The 22446-nt window shown below is 43.0% G+C and overlaps 1 protein-coding gene across 2 annotated transcripts in view; it reads right to left on the bottom strand.

The window, feature by feature from the left end:
* Ube2r2 (ubiquitin conjugating enzyme E2 R2) overlaps window positions 1-20940 on the bottom strand; it is a 55842-nt gene extending 34902 nt beyond the window's left edge. The window contains exon 1 of one of the 2 annotated variants that reach the window (XM_034502459.2): window positions 20241-20940. In XM_034502459.2, coding sequence (XP_034358350.1) covers window positions 20241-20417 — 177 coding nt within the window. In that variant the 5' untranslated portion in view covers window positions 20418-20940. The remainder of the gene's footprint in view (window positions 1-20240) is intronic. The other variant, XM_076935163.1, reaches the window with a different exon arrangement.
* Between the last annotated feature and the right edge of the window lie 1506 nt (window positions 20941-22446).

Below are 22446 nucleotides of genomic sequence, written 5' to 3' on the forward strand. Positions count from 1 at the left end.
GAACTCACAGAGACCCACCTGCTTCCTCTAGGACTAAAGGTATGCCACACCCTGCCCTGTGTGCTGCTGCTTCTAATACTTTGACCTTGAGGCCCTTTCTCCTAACAAACCTCATTTCCTGAAAAAATTCTGTGTTGGTTCTGTGAACCAATCCATTCTTTCCCTCTTATATCTAATAAAAAATAAATAAAACAAATGGACAGCAACTGAGGAGCAACACTCAAGATTGTCCTTAGGCTGCCACAGGTACTATACAGCTAGCTATATAGAGAACAGCAGCAAAAACAGGAGACCCTGACAACAAGGTAGAAGGCAGTAACCATAGAAATCTGTCCTCTGACCACTGACTCATCTCTCCAGCCTTATTTCCCACTCTTAAAAGTATCTGCTAATGAATAATACAATAATCATAAGCTTGAAACATGTATTACATTTCCTAGGTTCACCATTTTGTTAATTTGCCTTTTTCTGTTTCATATGCATTTTTACCATTATCAGTTATAATGAGTCTTAGCAGATTCCACTTTTGTGTCCTACTGAATTCTTGACCAGGGTTCTTCCAAACAGGCATTCACACAAATTAATTCCTTTTTGTTTTGGCTTCAGTGCTGAGATATGGCCTCATGCTGTTCAGGCTGGCCTCAAACTTCTGATCCTCTTTGCCTCTACACCTCAGGAGTATGGGGATTACGGCATGCATGTCACCATGCCTGGTTATTCCATTCAGTGCTGGAGATCAGACCCAAGGCTTTGTGCATGGTAGACAAAGACTAACCAACTGAGCTACATCTGTAGCCCTTACACAAACTAACTGCATCTTCAGCAGCTTCAAACTCTTTATCAACTAATCAAATAAACAACAAATGAGCAGTTTGTTGCTCATATGCCTATTCTTTTAGAGCCCGGGAAAATGTTTATTTTTCTAGTGTTGGAACTAAACACTAATTACCTTATCACTGGTAAATGGCTGTCCAACTAGTTGCAGTTTTGCTTTGGGGTTTTTGTTCTCTTTTGAATTTTTATGGTATTGGTATTTTGCTTGCATATCTGTGTAAGGGTGTCAGATCCCTGGAACTGGAGTTACATAGATGCTGGGGGCTGAACCCGGATTATCTGGAAGAACAGACAGTACTCTTAACCACTGAACCATCTTTCCAGCCCTTCATTTTCATTTTTAATTTTTTAAAATCTATTTATTATGTATACAGCACATATGTCTGAAGACCAGAAGAGGGCACCAGATCCCATTACAGATGGTTGTAAGCCACCACATGCTTGCAAGGAATTGAATGCAGGACCTCTGGAAAAGTAGACAGTGCTGTGCCATCTCTCCAGCCCCCTCATTTTTAATTTTATGAAGAAATTTTTATGATGAGATATTCCATTTCAATTTTATAGGTTTTTTTTTTAAAAAAGATTTATTTGTTTATTTTATGTATGTATGACTACACTGTCACTGTCTTCAGACACCAGAAAAGGGCATCAGATCCCTTACAGATGGTAGTGAGCCACCATGTGTTTGAACTCATGACCTTTGAAAGAGCAGCCAGTCCTATTAAGCACTGAGCCATCTCTCTAGCCCTTCTAGTTTTTTTTTTTTAAACTATTTTCCTTTGAGTTGAGATTGTATGAGAAGTGTAATCTGATAATATCTATTCCTCTCACATTGTTACACTGTGATGGTATAACAAAGACAATGCTTTGCCACTTAAATTTGATGACAAAAAATCCTCCATTGTACCTAGAGTCTCCCATATGAGGCCAACTTTTGATTTTCATTTTTCTCTCTTTTCCGGTTTGAAAGAGGATCTCACTCTAGCTGGGCTAGCCTCACACTGTGGCAATTCTTCTGCTTCAACTTGAATATTAAGATTATAAGCATGAGCTACCAATGGGATAAGAAATGATAATAATAAACAAACAAACAAAACTTTAAAATGCCCAAATACAGCAATATATGCCAGTCAATACCACAACACAACTACATCAGTATCGTTTTTCTTTTGTGTTTTGAGTTTTGAAATAGGGTTCTTATTGCATGGCCCTGGTGGGTCTAGAACTCATTACATAAACCAAGATGGCGCTCTACAGTGGCTATCCTCCTGCCTCTGCCTCTCTCTGCCTCTGCCTCTCTCTGCCTCTGCCTCTGCCTCTCTCTGCCTCTCTCTGCCTCTCTCTGCCTCTGCATCTGCCTCTGGGGTACTTGGATGACAGGTGTGAACCATCACAGCTGATTCTATTGCTGGGATTTGTAGTATACTATGTGGAAGCATGAACGGAGACCACCACATGTCTGCTATGGAAACTACTCAACTTTGCCACTGGAGCATTAATAAATACAAGATTCTAGCAAAATTTTTATTTTATGGACATTAAAATTTAAATTTCATATAATGCTCATGTCAAAAATATTATTCTTTTGTGTTTTATCATGTTCTCTACTCTATGGATCATTCCTTCCAACTGAAGTACTTCTGAAATGAGGCATTTTCCTTTAGTGTTAAAGAAAATTTTTTCAATTTATTTCTGCATACGCACGCACACATGTACCCACACAGGAGAATAAGCATCACAGAATACTTCAGAGTTCGAGGACAAATTGGGGAGTCAGTTCTCCCCAACCTCTGGGTTCTAGGAATCAACTCCAGGCTGTCAGATTAGGTGGCAAATACATTCACATGCTGAACCATCTCACTGTCCCCATAGCTCCCCTTGTGTTAACTTTAAATTGTTGCATACTTATTCCAATAGTAAAGCCTGCTGTCAAAACCTGACATATATTTTTAAGCCAGGCAGTGCGATGCACATCTTTAACTCCAGCACTTGGGACGCAGTCTCAAGTGGATCTCTGAGTTCGAGGCCTGCCAGTCACAACTACAGAGAGCGTTCCATATTTTCTTTGAAAATGTGCTTATTGGAGCTGAAGAGATGACTCACTGATTAAGAGCATTTACTGCTTTTTCTGAGGACCCAAATTTGGTTCCAAGTGGCTGTGATAACTCACAACTGCCTGTAATTCCAGGTACAGGGGACAAAACAATACAAACACTATAGGCGAAAGCTCTTCTTATTTATTTATTTATTTATTTGGTTTTTTTGAGACAGTGTTTCTCTGTGTAGCCCTGGCTGTCCTAGAACTCACTCTGTAGACCAGGCTGGACTCAAACTCAGAAATCCGCCTGCCTCTGCCTCCCAAGTGCTGGGATTAAAGGCGTGTGCCACCACCGCCCGGCTCTCTTCTCATTTATAATATCTGTAGTATAAGTCTTTTTTGAGCTGGTGTAACAAAAGTACCAGAAAGGAAATAGCTTTTAAGGCAGTTTTTTCTTTTTTTTTTTTTTTTTTTTTTTTTTTTCCCTATTCCGAAGGCTGAGAAAATCCATTCCAAAGTGTGTCTATAAGACAAGGAAAGGTATATATTCCAAGTGGTGGCACACACCTTAATCCCAGCACTTGGGAGACAGAGGCAGGCAGATCTCTGTAGGCTAACCTGGTGAGTTCAAGAATTGCCAAGACTACATAGAAATACCCTGTTTTGCTTTTTAAGATTTATTTTTTATGTATATGAATACACTGTAGCTATCTTCGGACACACCAGAAGAGTGCATCGGATCCTATTACAGATGGTTGTGAGCCAAGATGTGATTGCTGGGAATTGAACTCAGGACCTCTGGAAGAGCAGACAGTGCTCTTAACCACTGAGCCATCTCTTCAGCCCCAAGAAATACTGTCTTAAACAAATAAATTTGAAATACGAAAAGCTATTTGGGAGCTGAGCACGGTGGTGCATGCTTTTGAAGGGAGGCAAGCCTGTTCTAAGTGTGTTCCAGGACAGCCAGGGCTACACAGAGAGACCCTTTACTGCTAAACTACATATTGCTTTTAGCTTAACAGTAGAGGGGATAAAAGCTAGAACTCAGCCATTAACAATACTTGACAGAGGACCCAAGTTTGTTTCACAGACTTCAGACAACCACCTATAACTCCAGGGCCAGGGGATCTGACCGCTTTAGGCTTCAAATGCACATGGGGTACATAGGCAGACAAAGTGCTCATACACATAAAAATAAATCTTTAAAAACAAACAGGGCTGGAGAGATGGCTCAGGGGTTAAGAGGACTGGCTGCTGTTCCAGAGGTCCTGAGGTCCAGCAACCACAAGGTGGCTCACAACCATCTATATATAATGGGATCTGATGGCCTCTTGTGGTGTGTCTGAAAACAGCTACAATGTACTCATCTACATAAAATAAATCTTTAAAAACAAACAAACAAACAAACAAACCCTCTGTGCTGGCAAGACAGCTTAGCACTCACCACCAAGCCCAATGATCCAAGCTCAATCCCTAGCACACCCACCATGGAAGGAAAGAAACTACTTCTGTAAATTGTACCCTGACCTCCACAAATACACACATACATACACACACACACACACACACACACACACACACACACACTCTCGGAGGGCTGGACTTTCCCATAACTCAGTGGTCTTGCTTAGCTAATGAGGCCCTGAGTTCCATCTACAGCATTACAAAACATGGTTAGAAATGTGAAGGGAGGTGGATGAGGGGATGGCTCAGACAGAAATGTGCCAAGCACAAGGACCTGAGTTTGAGCGCCAGCACCTACATAACATGCTAGGAGCTGTGACACGTGCTTATGGCCCAGCACCAAGGAGACAGAGACAAGAAGATCCCTGGGGCTCATGGTACCCTGACTGGTGAGCTCTAAACCAAGGAGATCTGTCTCAAAGAAGTAGCTAGTTCCTTAGGATCACAGCAAATGTCCTGTAGCCTACGCAGGCAGGCAGGCAGGCAGGCAGGCAGGCAGGCAGGCAGGCAGGCAGGCAGGCAGGCAGGCAGGCAGGCAGGCAGGCAGGCACGCAGGCGGGCAGGCAGGCAGGCAGGCAGGCAGGCAGGCAGGCAGGCACGCAGGCGGGCAGGCAGGCAGGCAGGCACGCAGGCGGGCAGGGGCGCACACACTCACACATGTAAACATTTTTAAAAGAAAATTCAATTTTTAAATGTAGAGGGAGCCAGAAATGGCTGAGGATAACATGCTTACAAGGTAAGGAGAGAACTGACTCCATAAAGCTGCCCTCTGTGCTCCGCATGTACACCATGACATGTATGTACAATCCCACATCTTACACACTTTTTGAAACATACACACATGCACACACTAATAAAGTTTTTAAAAACAAATGGAAAAGTGGAAGGATATACTGCATAGTTGAAGTAGATGGCATTTCATGATCATCTCACACAACAAAAAATATTTTAACTATAAAAGCAGAAGTATAGATATACCCTAGAATTATGATGGCACTCACCAGAAAAACAAGCCAATAACTAGAATAGAGAAAAGCCTTTGAGGATTACATGGCATGAATACATTTGTTAGCATGTTTTATTTGCAAATGACAATAACAAAAACTGTCTGAAAATTAGGCCACAAATGTCTAAAGGAATGATAGGAAAAACTACATATATATGTATTATTTAAATTGAAAAAGCATAACTCATGCAGGGTAATAGTGGTGTAGCACGCTTTTAATCCCAGAGCTTAAGAGGCAGAGAGGCAGGTGGATCTCTGAGTTTGAGGCCAACCTGATCTACTAGGATAGCTAGGGCTACACTGAGAAACCCTGTCTAGAAAAAAAACAAAAGAAAAAGAGAGGTATCACTTATAACAGTACTTAGCTAACACTGGAAGCAACAAATACATATGCTTCTTATATTAACAAACACAAATATTCCAAATACTTCTACATGACAATTCATTCTCCCGACATGCCAAGAGCAGGACAAATGTTGCCTTTCAATCTCTATTTTACATAGGAAATGGAGGCACACAAGGATGAAAATATTTACCCACCATGACAATATAGTCTGAATAGAAACTTAGCTGTTCCAGTGCCTACTCCCTCTCTCTTCCCTTCCCCAGACAGGGTTTCCCTGTATAGCCCTGGCTGTCCTGGATCTATAAATCAGGCTGGCCTTGAACGCCTCTGCCTCCCAAGCACTGGGCTAAAGGAATGTGCCACCACGGCCACCGCCACCACCACCACCACCAAGCATTAGTGCTCACATTCTCAACCTCATCTATTATACTGCTTCCCTACCAATTAATTTTGCTGAGAGGTTTCTTTGAGAGACAATACATTCCTAAACTCACCCTGAACTCTAAAACCTCCTGCCTCAGTACCAGAATTATAAGGACATACCTGTACACATGGCTCAAGATACCATTTTAAAGCAAGTAATTCCAGCATATACACAAATATAAAATAAACATTTTTAAAAAATTTAGGGCTGGTGAGATGGCTCAGTGGTTAAGAGTACTATGTGCTCTTCCAGAGGTCCTGAGTTCAATTCCCAGCAACCACATAGTGGCTCACAACCATCTGTAATGGGGTCTGATGACCTCTTCTGGAGTATCTGAAGATAGCTACAGTGCACTCATACCATAAAATAAATAAATCTTTAAAAAAAACTTAAAGAGATTTTTCATTGCTACATACTTGAACATGATAAACCATTCCACCAATCTATAACCCCCTTATCCTGTTAATTAAACTTAAGAATAAAGGTTTAGTACAGTAAAATTGAAAGGATCAATAAAACATAGATTGCTTGGTCTGTAAGTCCAGTAGAGATATATATCAACAGTTTTAAGTGGCACTCTTGAGGCTTTTATCATCTCTTACGGTTGTTTGTAGACTAAAAAAAAAAAAAAAAAAAATCAACCAATAAAAATTCAAGAAGTTACATGCAATAAACCTAACTTTTTAAAAAAAAATCCAAGGGAATGAGGAGAGGCGGTCTACAGGGAGAGGAGACCACTGAAAGTAATCAGGGTGTGTGTGAGGGAGCAGAGGGAGCACGGAGGGAGGAAGAACCAGATGGAGGTGAGGAGTGTGAGGGAGGGCAGTGGGGGAGAGAAATAAATGAGAACAAAATATGATTTTAAATTACATATATATGTAATTATATTACATATATATATGATATTTACATTATATATATATATATATATATGAATGAATGAAGATGCCATAATTCAACCCACTGCTTTGTATACTAACATAAAAATTTAATTCAAAAAGGGAACAGGAGCTAAACATGATGGTGCACACCTTTGAGCCTGGCACTCAGGAGACAGAAGCAGACAGATCTCAGTGAGTTTGAGGCCAGTCTAGACACCACATGGCTAGTTCCAGGCAGCAGGGACTACATAGACTTTTGTCTCAAAGAAACAAAGGAAAGAGGAAGGAAGGACAGAGAAAAGGGGGAAAAGGAAAGGAAAGAAGGCTAGAGAGATGATGGCTTACCAGTTAGAAACGCTACTGCCCTTGCAGGAACCCGAGTTCAGTCCCAGCACCTATTTCAGACACAATCTGCAACTCCCATCTCAGTGCCAACCCCCATGAGTGCCACCCTAGCAGACCACCTCAATTCAGTGCCAGGAAGGAAGAGAATGGAATCCTGAAAGTTGTCTTCTAACATCCACATGCACACTATGGTCCCTATACTAATAAATAAAAATCAGAATTATATGCAGATTTCCACCAGATTATCATTCTAACCCATAAGATTCTGATTCTGATCAAGTACAAGCTGGAGCCCAGAAGTCTGACTGTATGTCCGTTATGGAAATGGGGTCTTTCTATATAGTCCCAACTACCTTGAATTCTAGCCTCATTTAAAAACAGACTCAAGAGGACAGAGAAAAACAGGCAATATTTTACATCTTCATTGCTTAACCATGTCATTCTAGCTGGCATGCACTACCTACCCAGACCTGTATTAATATTCCTTTTTCAACTATTATTTTCAAGTTTCCAAAATGAGTTAAGTAGTTTAGCACTTCATCAGATATTTAATATTCTCTTAGAATGCTGCCATAGGTCCCATCTAAAATGCATTTAATGAGCCCCAAGGCAAAATTTTCATCATTTTCCCCAATATCTGAATACTTGAATTATGTAAAGCACAAATTTGAAATCCTTAGTCAAACTTGAAACCTGACTTGTTCCCCTGATCTAGTTTCTATGTAAAAAGAGATTAAACTGAAAAATACTTGTATTTAATCTTTCCAAATTTAGACACTAGCTATCACTTAAGGAAAAAAAAAAAAAACAAAGAAAATCTAAATACTCTTCAGGAACTTGCTACAGTTTCATTTTTGAGAAATCATTAAATTTACTACCTAAATCTCCAGATGTAAACATATCCACCTATAAAAGTCTACTTCTATTAATGCTAAACCTTAAACTAAATAGCATTTGCAATATGTGGGGCCAAAACTTGATGGTAGCTATAAGGGCATTCATTACATCAATCTGTTAAGTTTCCTTTTTGAGATGGGCTCTGTGTATGTTGCCTAGATGGGCTTGAACTCCTAAACTCATGGTTCTGCTTCCTAAGTTCTCTCAGTATCTGGGATGGTTGCACCTCTGTATTGGGCTATATTTCTAGTTACCTTGTATTTTTTTTTTGGTCTTTTTGTTATTTTGTCTTTTTTTTTTTTTTCAGAGCTGAGGACCGAACCCAGGGCCTTGCGCTTGCTAGGCAAGCGCTCTACCACTGAGCTAAATCCCCAACCCCTGGGCTATATTTCTAAAATCTACAGTATTTCACTGCATAAAATATTCTCAGGATGTATGGAATAAAATTCTTTGAAAAAAGTTGTATTAGAGTAAAGCAAAAAAAGAGTTCAACAATATATACACACTACAAATTTATAGCATGTATACTAAATAGCAATTTTAAAACTGCCGCATAAACTAAACATGGTGGCATGTTTGTCATCTCAGCAGTTTGGAGGTGAAGGCAGGAAGACCAAGAGTTCATGGTTATCCTAAGATGTTTCAAAACAAAAGAAAAAGAATTAAATGTGGGGTAAGGATATAGGTCAGCAGTTAAGAACACTGTCGTGCTTGCAGAGGACCTGGGTTCAATTCTTACTGTCCTCATGGTAATGCTAGTTCCAGGATCGTCTGATACCTTCTGACCTCCAGGGGAACCAAGAAGACATATAATATACATAAATATATACAGAACATTCATACACAAAAAGTTAAGTCTAATTATAATAATAATAGTAGTAATAATAATGATGATAAAAATTAAATAGAAAATCATAAAGCTGTCATAATAAAAGGCCCAGGGGCTGGAGAAGAGATGGCTCAGCCAGCAGTTAAGAGCACTGTCTGCTCTTCCAGAGGTCTTGAATTCAATTCTCAGCAATCACATGGTGGCTCACAATCGTCTATACTGGGATCTGATTAATCCCTTCTGGCATGAAGGCGTACATGCAGGTAGAGCACTCATATGTATTATGTGAAATCTAAAGAAAGAAAAGAAGGCCCAGAGTGGTGTGGTATGTATTGCATGTAGTCCTAACATTCAGGAGACTAAGGAAAGAGTCTAAATTTCTAGGTCAATCTGGGTTATATCCTTCACAATCAAAAACAATACCAATCATACATAAGGCAAGTAGTTCACACATATTGAAAATAGTGACATCTCCATGAAAAAAATAAAAGCAACATTATCTGGTTAACACTTTAATCTCACCTCAGTCGATCACTGTGCTTCAGCCTGAGGAGTATAGGTGTGTACCACCACACCAGGCTGCAGCTTTTAATTTTAGAGAATATAGATATGTTTACATATGCACAGACTTTCTAGAGGATTACATTTTGAACAGTTAAGTGGCTTTCAGAGGCAAAAAAGACATTCAGATTGCTTGTTTTCCTATACCACTCTTTCTAAAAAAATATAAAGTGTTAACAATCACTGTTACAAAACTTGAATTTCTGTATAGCATCTACAGTGATAAAATTATATTCATCCTATCTTGAACTTTTTTCCTTGCCAAATTTACAAACCTAATTTCGTTTTGTTTTGTTTTGTTTTTCGAGACAGGGTTTCTCTGTCCTGGAACTCACTCTGTAGACCAGGCTGGCCTCGAACTCAGAAATCCGCCTGCCTCTGCCTCCCAAGTGCTGGGATTAAAGGCGTGCTCCACCACTGCCCGGCATACAAACCTAATTTCTTTAAAAAAAAAAAAAAAAAAATTAACTAAGTTGCTCTTTCTAGTTTTAATGTTATGAGTCAAACCAAAGGCTTTGTGTATCCAAAGCAAGCACCAAACCACTGAGCTACAACATGGCGCTGACAGCTCTGGTCTGAAGCTCGGATACACAAGGGTTAAAGGTTGAAATGGAGGAGGAGAAAGCAGCAGAGAACCTAAACAGGGTTAGGGCTCCAACTTTCCATGATCACCTTGTCACAAATGTCTGGTAACCGCCAACCTTAGGATAGCAGCCTCACAGTGCACTAGTGCTACAACAAGCACAACCAATGCAATAGTGAACTCCATGAAAGAAAAAGTAGCAGCGCTGCTGTTAAATACATCAACTGTTACAAATTAACTCTTTAGAACTGGAAAGGTGAGCTGGCTCGGCTGCTATGGGATGGTTTTGGGCACTATGCATTTTTATGCTCATTTCTGTACCCAGAGATATGGTTGCAGTCCCACTGTCATTATTGAAGCATGTTATATCTCAATATTGTGTAAAAATTGTTCTCCAGGGGCTGGAGAGATAGCTTAGCAGTTAAGAGCACTGACTGCTCTTCCAGAGGTCCAGAGTTCAATTCCCAGCAACCACATGGTGGCTCACAACCATCTGTAATGGGATCTGATGCCCTCTTCTGGTGTGTCTGAGGACAGCTACAGTGTACTCACATGCATTAAATAAATAGATAGATAGATAGATAGAAAGAAAGAAAGAAAGAAAGAAAGAAAGAAAAAAAAAAGAAAATTGTTCCCCATAACCTCTGATTGGTTAATAAAGATCTATACCTGGGCAGGAGAATTAAGACCCAACTACCAATCCCAGTGATGGGGTCCAGGTGAACAAGAGTTTTGGGACATGGACACACACACACCCTAGCTATCACAAAAGCCTATAGTGTGACTTCACTTACATGAAATGTCAAACCTAAGTTAGGTACTTGGGGAGATGAAGGCAGGAATTCAAGACCATCCTTGGCTACACAGGAGAATCCAATGCCAGCTAGGCTACCCTGTCTCAAAAGATAAAGAGGGTGCTGTGGTGTTGGCATGGCCTATAATCCCAGCACTTCAGGGTGGGAGATCGGGGGTTGTGAGTTCAAGGCCAGCCTGGTCTATAGAGCAAGTTCCAGAATAGCCAGGTCTATACAAAGAAACCCTGTCTTGAACTCCCCATCCCACCCCCAAAAATTAAAAATGAAGAAAGCAGACAAAAAGTAAAAGAAAAGAAAAAAAACTAATTAGAATTATATTGTAGCCAGACCTCGTGGTGCACGGCTTTTTTATCCTAGCACTGGGGGATGAAGAGGTAAGCAGCTCTCTAAGTTCTAGTCCAGCCTGATCTATAGATCAAAGTTCCAGGACAGCCAGGGCTACACAGAATAAACCGTCTCAAAAAAAAAAAAAAAAAAAAAAAAAAAAAAAAAGAAAAGAAAGAATAGATAGCCTTAGATTGGTATGGGGATCTACACCTTTAACCCCAGCAGGCCCACTTCACAACAGCCTCATCTGCATAGTGTTCCAGGACAGCCAAGGCTACAGAGAAAGAAAGACCCAGTCTCAAAATTCCACATTCCAACAAAGGTAAGAAAGAAAAGAAGCTTTCAAATGTTTAGGCTAGCCGGGTGGTGTGTGGTCAGGAGGCAGAGGCTGATCTGCAAAGTGAGTTCAGGCTAGGGCCAGCAAGATGGCTCAGCAGGTAAAAGTCTAACACAGAAGCTCTGACAACCTGAGGTCGTCCCTAGAGCCCACTTGGTGCTGAGACCCAGCTTCCACAAGCTGTCCCCTAACCTCTGTATGAAGGTTCTGGCACCCACTCACATATATATACACCTCACGACATGCTTGTGCACACATACATACTCACATGTACATGTGTACACACACACACACATAATGAAATGTTTTTAAAAGGGACTACAAAAGTGAAAAAACTATTTGGTTAAATTTAATCAAGATTCTTTAATGAAATGTATGCATGTTGAGTATTAACAAAATCAAGTTCCACTATTAAAATTATATATTCTTAAGTAGCCAGGCATGGTGGAGAAAACCTTTAATCCCAGCATTACAGAAGCTGGGGCAGGAGAATGACTAGTTTAAATTTAGCTCCATTTGGGGGCTAGAGAGATTGCTAAGAGGTTAAGAGCACTTGTTACTCTTGCAGTGGTTCAATTTCATGAACTACTCTGTAACTCCATCTGGTGCCCCCTGATGGTCACTTTGGGCAACAGACACACATATGGTACATATGCATATGTGTAGGCAAAACAACTCATACACATTAAAAATAGATTCAGCCAGGTGGTGGTGGCGCACAGTGTCAGTCCCAGCACTCTGGAGGCAGAGGCAGGTGGTGGTGGCGCACAGTGTCAGTCCCAGCACTCTGGAGGCAGAGGCAGGTGGATCTCTAAGTTCGAGGCCAATTTGGTCTACAGAGTTCCAGGGCAGCCAGAGCTACACAGAAAAACTCTGTCTCAAAAAACTAAAAACTAACTAACTAAATAAGTAAATAATAAACAAATAATCCCAGTACTTGGGAGGCAACGGCCAGCTACATAGAAAAAAACCCATCTCAAAAAAAAAATCAAAAAACTAAAATCTTTAAAAAAAAAATTAAGACTACCTCCATTTTGCTCATTCTGTCTGTAGCTTGAGCAAGTATTTTTTCTTTTTTAGTGATACTGAAGATTGAACCCAGAGCCTCAAACATGCTAAACTCCCACTCGACCACTGAGCCGCACCTGCAGCACAGAATTAACTAGGAATGCCTCCTGACTAGAGTCAACGGCTTTTTCTTGTCTTTTTTAACTGTACACCCTTAAAATTAACATTCATTCATTTATTTTTGGTATGTATGTGCACCACACACGCACTTGGTGCCTGCCACAGTCAGAAGGGGGTGCCTGATTCTCTGGAACTGGAGTTACAGATGGCTGCAAACCACCATGTGGGTGCTGGGAATTGAACCCAGGTCTTCAAAAGCATAATGGATTAGACATCTCTCCAGCACACTGTTGTCTTGTTCTTTGGGTTTAGGGGTTTGCTTGCTTGCTTTGAGACAGGAGTCTGAATTCAGGTTGAAGAGGATTCTCAACTGCTGATCTCTGTGCTTCCACCACCCAAGTGCTGGAAATTATAGACAGGCAACATGTGTCTAGGGGAGTTGATTCTTTGAGAGTCTACAGTATAGTAAATCTTCGCCTCAAAAATCGAAATAAAAGCAAAATCTACTTTTCTACTAGATTTTTAACTTCTAATATTGTAAAAGTTAAGGCAAAAACAGAATTGGGTTTGTCTTGTTCCTTAAGACGCTCCAAATGAGGTTAAGTAATCTTTATTTTCATTGGACCGCAGCAGTCACGGTCGTCACTGCTAGCAAGTTTTACCAGTGTCCCTCATTATCACTGTCGTGGAATTCTTAGCCTTCCCTCTACGTACATTTAGTTATAGGAGGCCTTTACAAAGATGCTAACTTGTTATATTAACTATATTACCAAGATAACCATCATCTTTTTTGTTGTATTTGCTGTTTAGCCAAACCTTCAGTCATTAAGAGCCTAGGCTCTCAAAGAGGCAACCCAGATAGCAAACTCCAAAAAAGCCAATTTCTTCCCAGGAGGAAAAAAGGTAACCAGAGGATCTTCACAGTCCAAATAAACTCAAACCTTAAACCAGCCACCTGAGTTCACTTCATTTAAAAAAAAACTTCAGGTGATCAGTGATTCCTTAGAATCAGGGAGAAGGGAAGCTGCTACGCTCAGAAGACTGGACTTAGGCCGGGGACTGTGGCACATGCCTTTGATCTCAGCACTGGGAAAGCAGAGGCAGCTTTTTCTGAGTTTAAGGCCAGCTTGGTGTACAGGGTAAATTCTGAGACAAGTTAGGAAGGACTATATAGAAACTTTGGAGAGGAGGGAAGAGGGTGGGGAGGGAAGAAGAGAGAACATGAAAGCAAGCAAGCACTCAAAAATATAGTACTTAAATAATATCAAAGCTGGGTTCAGCTAACACAGGAGAAACCATTAAACCCAGAAGCATGAGGTCAGCCTGGACCACATAGTAAGACCCTTCTCCAAAAAACGGAAAAGTTTCAGGTGTGATGACATGCCTTTAATTGCAGAACTCCAAGAGGCAGAAGTAGGCTAATTTCTGAGTTCCAAGACAGCCTTTTCTACACAGTGAGTTCCAGGACAGCCAGGGCTACACAGAGAAACCCTGTCTCAAACAACAATAAACAAAGCTTTACTGAGGTAGACGCTCCCTGCAACAAACAGCAAGGGAGGAGACTCAAAGATGAGGTTGCCCTAAGAAAGCACTTTTCAAGTCTAGAAAGAACACATTTTCTTAAATTAGAATTTTGTAGTCTTCACCTAACTTCCTTTCCAGTTTACCACTATGTTTTTCTCAGTGACTTCCTTAACTTATGCCACAGTTTACCAAGAGTAACTTCAGTTGGAGTTGTAACTCAGTGGCAGAGTACTCTGCCTAGCATACATAGGTCATCAGCCTTGGCAGCAAGCACCCTTACACAGTGGAGCCATCTTGTCAGCCCCTGTGCCAACTTTTAAATGCAGCTATAAAGAAACACATTAAAAGCCTTATTTCAAGCACTGGGGGAAAAATGATCATAAATTGGCCTTTTTCCAAGGAAGAACTAAATCAGATAACACAAGGAAAAAAACAGCAGAAAAATGCCACTCAACAATTTTCTCACCAAGACTGAAACAACCTGCTAAGAGTTTTCATGCTTGGCCAAAGAGCTGGCTCAACAGGTAAAGAAAAAAAAAGCATTTGCTGGCAAGCCTGATGACCTGAGTTCAATCTCTGGTACCCACACTACAAAAGCAGAGAACTCCCACAGTTTGTCCTCTGACCTCCACATGTGCACCGTGGCCCACACACACACTTAAAAGACTCAGGGATAAAGAGATGGGTGGGCAGTTAAGAGCATTTGTTCTTGCAGAGACCCAGGTTTGAGTCCAAGCATCCATATGGTTGCTCACAGGTTGGACATTTTCAGATCTCTTCCAGCACCAGGCATACATGGTGTACACGGACATACATGCAAGCAAAGCACTTATTTAAAAAAAAAAAAAAAAAGGTGCAACATGGGCTGGAAAGATGACTCTGCTTTCAAAGCACTTGATTCTCTTGAAGAGGAACCAGATTCAGTTCCTAGCACTCACTTAGGGGCTTACAACCATCTGTGACTCTAGTTCCAGGAGATCCAATGCCCTCTGCTGGCCTCCTCAGAGAGGACAGACCTCATGACACACACACACACATACAACACTCACACATACACATAAATATTTTGTTGTTGTTTTTTGAGACAGGGTTTCTCTACATAGTTCTAGTTTACCTAGAACTCCATAGACTGAGCTGGTCTCAAACTCAACTAGACACACCTGCCGCTGCCTCCAGAGTGCTGGGGTGAATAAATACATACCTTAAATACTCAGGAAGCAGAAGTAGGTACAGAGCTCATTTCCACAATAGTCAAAGCTACACAGAGAAATCCTGTTTCAGAAAAACAAACTAAACGTGTGTGTGTGTGTGTGTGTGTGTGTGTGTGTGTGTGTGTAAAAACGTGGCAGATATGGTGGTGCACACCTTTATTCTCATTCTGCAGGTGGATCTCTGATCTCCAAGACAGCTGGAACTTTAGAGACCCTGTTTCAATGCTCCCAGATTTTAAAAAGAAAAGAATTTCTTAGGGCTAAAGTGATGGGATGGATCAATAGTTATGAACACTTGCTGTTCAAGAGAGGATCCAAGATCAGTTTCCAGCAAACACATTTGAGGGCTCATGACCCCCTCTGCGACTCCAGCTCTGATGTCCTCTTCAGGCTTCTAAAAGCACCGCACCCTGATGGCAAACACTCACAGAAACACACACACATACAAAGTTTTTTTAAAGGTTTTTTGCAGTTTTGAGGTTGAAGCTATAACTCAACTGGCAGAGTGCTTGTCTGACACACACCCTGCCTTAGGTTCAATCTCCTTCATGACATAAACCTGGCATGGTGACAACAGACTGCAATGCTAGCACTTGGGAGGCTGGAAGATCAGGAGTTTAAGGTCATCCCTGGCTACACAGTTCAAGGCTGGGCAGTGGTGGACCATACCTTTAACACCAGCACTCAGGAGGAAGAGGCAGGTGGATCTCCGAGCCTAGTCTACAGAGTAAGTTCCAGGACAGCCAGGCTACACAAAGAAACTCTTTCTCAAAAAAACAAAAAGAAAAAGAAAAAAAAAAAAAAAAAAGAAGAGCAAGAAAGGTCATGGCCAACTTAGGTTATATGAAGCATGTCTTTAAAAGGAAAAAGGTATTTTCATCCTTTACCAGAACAAGGTGGCACAGACCTACAAGCCTGACACTGGGAAGGCTGACAAGAGGGTTGGTCAGCACAAGTTCCACAGTAAGTTTCAGATCCTTGTGAGCTACATAACCAGATCCTCTCCAAAATAATCTTTTGAGACCAGATCTCATCCTGTAGCCCAGGATGGCACTTAGACTACAAATATGTACCTCAGGAGTCAGGGGTTTTGGATGGTGGCAGGGAACACATGTCATTTTTTCTAAACCATAATGCTGAGGGCACAGCTTCCATGGCGGACTTTGGGAAGGCCTGGGTTCAATACCCAGCATCCAAAAACTTAGTCCAGGGGCAGAAAGATGAATGAGCAGGTAAAGCTCCTGTCACACAAGCCTGTAAATCTTGAGTTTAATCCCTAGGGCACACAAAAATAGAAGGAAAAAACTATACCCAAAAGCTGTCCTCTGACCTTGTTCACAAACAAGCCATGGTTTGTTGTACACATGAACATCTCAAATGCACACACTTTTTTTTTTTTTTTTCCAAATTAGAATGGGGGAAAAAATAGGGCAAACATATCCTAATACTAAAAACTTTAAGCCAAGCAAGGTGGTACACTCCTTTAATCCAAGCCAACTTGGGAACTAGAGGCAGATGCATCTCTGAATTCAAGGCCAGCCTGGTCTACAGAGTGAGTTCCAGGACAGCCAAGGCTACAGAGAAACCCTGTCTCGAAACAATAACAAACAAACAAACAAAACACAAACAAGAAAGAAAGAAAGAAAGAAAGGAAGGAAGGAAGGAAGGAAGGAAGAAACATTTAAACAGGGACTGAAGAGGTGGCTCAGTGGCTAAGAGCTGCCCTTACAGAGGACCCAGGTTCAATTCCCAGCACCACATGGTAGATGACAACCATATGTACCTCTAGTTTCAGAGGCTCCAATGCCCTTTTCTGAACTCCAAAGGCACCAAGCAAGCATCCATGCGGTATACATGAAAGAAAAACATTAATACATGTAAAACAAATCTTTAAAAGGGGAACATGAATTTGAATGAGAGAAAGGAATATGGGAGAGGATTAAAGGAAGGAAAAGGGGGTGTAAAATTATAGTCTCAAAACAGTAAAAATATTTTTTCTGAAAAAAAAATTTAAACTAAATAGAGCCAGGTATAAGGGTACACTTGTGCTTTAACCTGAGCACTCTGGAAGCAGAAGCAAGCTTATCTCTGAGTTCCAGACTAGCTACACAGAATAAACAGTAAGGCTCTGACTATCTTGAAAAAAAAAAAAAAAAAAAAACCATACTCAATAGAAAATAAAGCCTTTTCCCCCTCTGGTTACATAGCCCTGGTTGGTCTAGAACTTACTATGTAGAGCAGGCTGATCTCAGATTTGCTTGCATAACCTCTCCTTTGCTCCTGACTGCTCAGATTTCATGGACACCTCTGGGTCTGGGCAGTACTGGACATGGAACCCAGGGTTTTAAACATGCTCGATAAACCCACTACAAATGAGGTACACCCCTGGTCTCCAAAGTCAATCTTTTCAAAAGGACTAAAACTATGGTTTGTTTATTTTGTTGTTACGTGTGTTGCTGGAGCTAAAAAAAAAAAAAAAAAAATCAGAGCTTCATGCATGCTAGGCAAATATTCTACCACTGAGCTACAGTCCTAGCCCAAAGCCTTTATTATATTATTATTTTTGTTGTTATTGTTGTTGTATCTGAGACACGTTTCTCTGTGTAGCACTGGCTGTCCTGGAACTGGTTATGTAGACCAGGCTGGCCTCAAACTCAAAGATCCAATTGCTTTTGCCTCCCGAATGCTGGGATTAAAGGTAAGAGCCACCACTGCCCAGCTTTATTTTAAATTAGTATATGCTACAGAAAATAGTTCCATTTTATCAATTCCAAATCATTAGTAAGCAAGTCTTACTTTCATAATTTTTTAAAAAACAAATTCCAGTAGGAGATTAACTACCATTTACCTTAACTATCAATTGTTGCAGAAATAATTCTTTTTGGAAATTAAACTGTATCCTTAAACTCAGCATGGTGACACTTTAATCCCAGAACTTGGAAGGTAGAGGCAGAGGCAAGATGATCTCTGTAAGTTCAAGGCCAGCCTGTTCTACAGAGCAAATTCCAGGACAGAGAAACCCTGTCTCAAAAATAAATAAATAAATAAATAAATAAAACGACTGTACTCTTTAAAATTACCCAGTAGTCTGCTTTGAAAATGTTTTCTAGGAAATGTATCGTATGAACTCCACTTTGTGCAATACTTCCAGTATCTACAAATTAAAGTTTATATTTGACAGTGCATATAACATACCTCAACATGGAAACAATACCCTCTCCAGTCTATCACTAATAAATTTGAAGCACCTGCACCTAAAAAGTATAGTTGTATGCTGACCACAAAAGATGAAGCAAACAGTTGGTAAGGATACCATACTCTTACATAACATTCTAAAAATGTCCTTTTACTAAGTGTTCAGCAACTAGCACATGCATGAATGTTAAGCAGCCCCTATCAATCCTATTTTCAACAAAGTTGACCCAGTTTGAAGCCTGAAATTTGAGGCTTTTGAACGGTAGAAAATAAGAGTTAAGTAATTGGGCAGTCCTAAAAATACACATCACAACTACATGACTAAGATATTCGTTTAAAACTTGTGCCAAGATAACCCCTCCCTTCAAAACAAACTAAAATTGACTCATTGGCCTATTTTACCTAATTTTGGAAATAAAATAATAAATGGATTCCTAAACACCCATTTCCTCTGTCTCGACCCCCACTTTATCTTCACTCAGGGATTCTACCCTCCAAAAAAACCGCTTCAGTCAAATCAAGACAAAAAAAACCTCAGTATCTCCAAGTACTGAACTCGGGAATAATTCATGGAAAACAATAGAAACAATGTCTATATAGTGGCTGCCTAAGGAACCACTCCACCATGAGAAACCCTGTCACCTCGGATGTGGCTCATCTGTGGGACGACCCCATTTGCTGGAGCTAACTATCTAAGCAAAAGCTTTTAATCTTGTCTCCCTAAAGTGGGAAACTATCAATCTGCCTGACGTGTTCCACCCTTTGTGGATGTTTGTACATGGGAGGTGGAGGGGTGTGCTAGTAAACTTGGTGGAAGAGGACAAAGGGCATTTTGGAAGCAGCAGAGACTGACTATAAAGTAAATGGAAAACGAGGACAGAAAAGAGGACTAAATTAGAGTCTCCTCAAGGGGATGGGGGACAACGCCAGCACACCACCCTCCCTTTTTTGGCCACCCCCAGGGTCCTCTTCCTTACAAACCTACTGTAATCAAAAGTTGGACTACCACTACCCAAGACCAACAAATTCTCCAAATGTCAGGGCACTAGCAACATAGGGAATGACAGGCTAATATTCCTCCCCCACAACCCCCCCCCAAAAAAAGAGAAAAGTCCAATCCAATAAGTGCAGGTCACCCTGCCCTCTGGGGCAGTTCCAGCCTGCGCCGAGAAGGCGCGGATGGGTCCAGAAGGAGAAGATAGACCATCTCCATTTCCACACACCCCTCAGCTGGAGAAACAAAACAAAGGCAGCCCTCCTTCCCGGTAGCCACTACCCCAGCCACAGAGGCTTTCCTATTTCCCGGTGCAGTCTGGCCTCCCGCCCCCGCCCCATGACAAAGAAAAGGCACTTGGTGAGCAAGGCCTTCCTGCCTCTACGGATGGGGGAGGGGGCTGCGAGGTGAGGAGCCCCCTCGACTCCCCCGAGCTCACGCTCTGGGCCAGCAGCGGAAAGCAGAGACCGGGGAAGCTGGGCCCGGAAAGGGTGGCGGTACCTTGAAGTAGCCGCCTTCGTAGAGGGTGTTAGGGGGTCCGAAGATGGCCACCTCCCAGTTGTAGAGGTCGGACTCATCCACCAGGGTGATCCGGAAGCCCTCCACCGGTTCCTCCTGCAGGGATTTCAGCTCAAGCATCAGGGCTTTTTGCGAGCTGGTCATCTGCTGCTGGGCCATCGCGGCGGCGGCGGCGGCGGCGGCGGCCGTGCGGGGCCGCGGCCCCAGTCCTCGCGCACCGGCCGGGCCGGACCAGGCCCCTCCCCTCCTCTCGCCCTCGGGCCGGGCCGGGCCCCTGTCCTCACACGCCTGGCGGGGCCGGACCAGGCCCCAGACGGCCCGCGGGCCCGCCCGGGGTCCTCCTCTCTCACGACGTGGGCCGGCCCGGGCCCTCCTCACACTCGGGCCGGGCGGGGGCGGGCCTAAGGGAGTTGGGGGAATCCGCTCCGGGCCCCGGGCCTCCCCCCCCCGGAGGGGGCCTCTACTTGTGGGGGGGGGAGTGGAGGTGGAAGCGAAGGAAGGCGGCGGAGGGCAGGCGATGGTGAAGACAGGGGGGGCCGAGCCGGCCCGGGATCGCCGTGCTCGCTTGCCCTCTCGTTCTCCGCGGGGGCCGGAGGGGCGCACGAGGGAGGGCGCGCCGTGCGCTGGGGTCTCGGGACGGCGGCGGCGGCGGCGGCGGCGGCGGCGGCGGCTGCGCGGGGGGAGGGGCGGAGGAGGAGAGCAAGAGCGCCTCGCGCCGCGGGAGCGACAGAGCAGAGAAGGAGGGAGGGAGGGAGGGAGGGAGGGAGAGGAGGAGGGGCGCGCGCCGGGAGGGGGGCGGCTCGCGGCAGCGGCCCGGTGCGCGTGCGCGCGCCCCTCCCTCCCCTCCCCCCTCCCCCCCCCCGCCCTCCTCGCTGGGCTCTGCTCTACTCTGCTCCTGCTCTTGCTCCCGCCTGCTCGCTTCTCCCCCGCCAGGCCCCACGGTAGCTGCGCTTTGTGACGCCTGCGCGTGTCCCCCACCCTTAAAGAGCCAAGCGGAGGTGGGGATCAAGGGCGGGTCGCAGAGGATCGCTTTGGGCCCTAAGTGACGGTTGTGCGGCTGGACGCCGCGGTTCCAGAGGCGTGTCCCGGAAGGAACCTCAGCTCCTAAGGCTCTCAGTGCTATCACCCTGTGTGTCCCCTGGCCTCCGCAGCCTTCCTGTGAGGAGCCCTGGTCCTCCGCGGGCTCCCCTTGGTGACACCCAGGCTGTGGTCCTTACACTTAGTAGTACTTCAGTAGGTTGCGGCTCCCACCTCAGGGAAGGCAGTCTCCCAAAGGAGAACTAGAGAAAAGCAGGCTAGCTCCTGCTTCCTTTTACCGAGAGTAGGTTGTGTAGAACGCGTAGAAAACTAAGGCTGAACCTGATTCTGGGGCCTCCATGAGAAGAGTGCTGGCTATACCTTAGTTTACTTCTTTGCAAAATACTGATGTCGGCCTGGTGTGGGCTTGGAAGGGAACAAAAGCAAAATGATCAATGTGAGGCCAACCTGGTCTAAGTACCTTGCCAGTCAGTACTGCATAATGAGACCCTATCGCTAAAAAACAGAAGGCTGCGATTGAACGTTTTATCTCCTACGGATCTACGTGAACATGGCAGAACTAGGGAGACACAGTCTTCAGTTCCTGAGTTAGAATAATACTCTAGGATTGTTTGCTACAGTGATGGCACATGCCTTTGATTCTGGCACTTGATAGGAAGAGACAGTCTGATTGTGAGTTAAAGGATAGTCCAGCAAGTTCCAGACAGAGCTACATAGAAAGACCCTGTCTTTAAAAAAAAGAAGAAGAAAGAAAGAAAGAAAGAAAGAAAAAGAAAGAAAGGAAGACGGTAAGAAAGAGAAACCAGAACACTGAGACAAGTTCCAGACAAACCATTTTGGGTTCAGAAAGCGTCATTCTAACTCCTTACTTGATCAGATTCTGTAAAAGAAGATTAAACACACCTAACACAAGGAATTGTGATGGTTAAATTGTACCCACAGCTTATAAGACTTTATTTTTACAGAAGTTTGAGATTTTCAAAAGCAGTAAAGTTCTTGGGTACTCAGCACCTAGTTTGTCTATCACACCATCTTCCACAGTATAGAGCAATTACTATGCTTTATAAACCTACTGATTCAGCATGATGCCACATGCTTGTGATCCCAAGGGTCTGGAGGCTGAAGCAGAAGGAGCCTGGTTTACAAAAGA

This window comes from Arvicanthis niloticus, chromosome 5 (assembly GCF_011762505.2).
Source record: "Arvicanthis niloticus isolate mArvNil1 chromosome 5, mArvNil1.pat.X, whole genome shotgun sequence".
NCBI lineage: Eukaryota > Metazoa > Chordata > Mammalia > Rodentia > Muridae > Arvicanthis > Arvicanthis niloticus.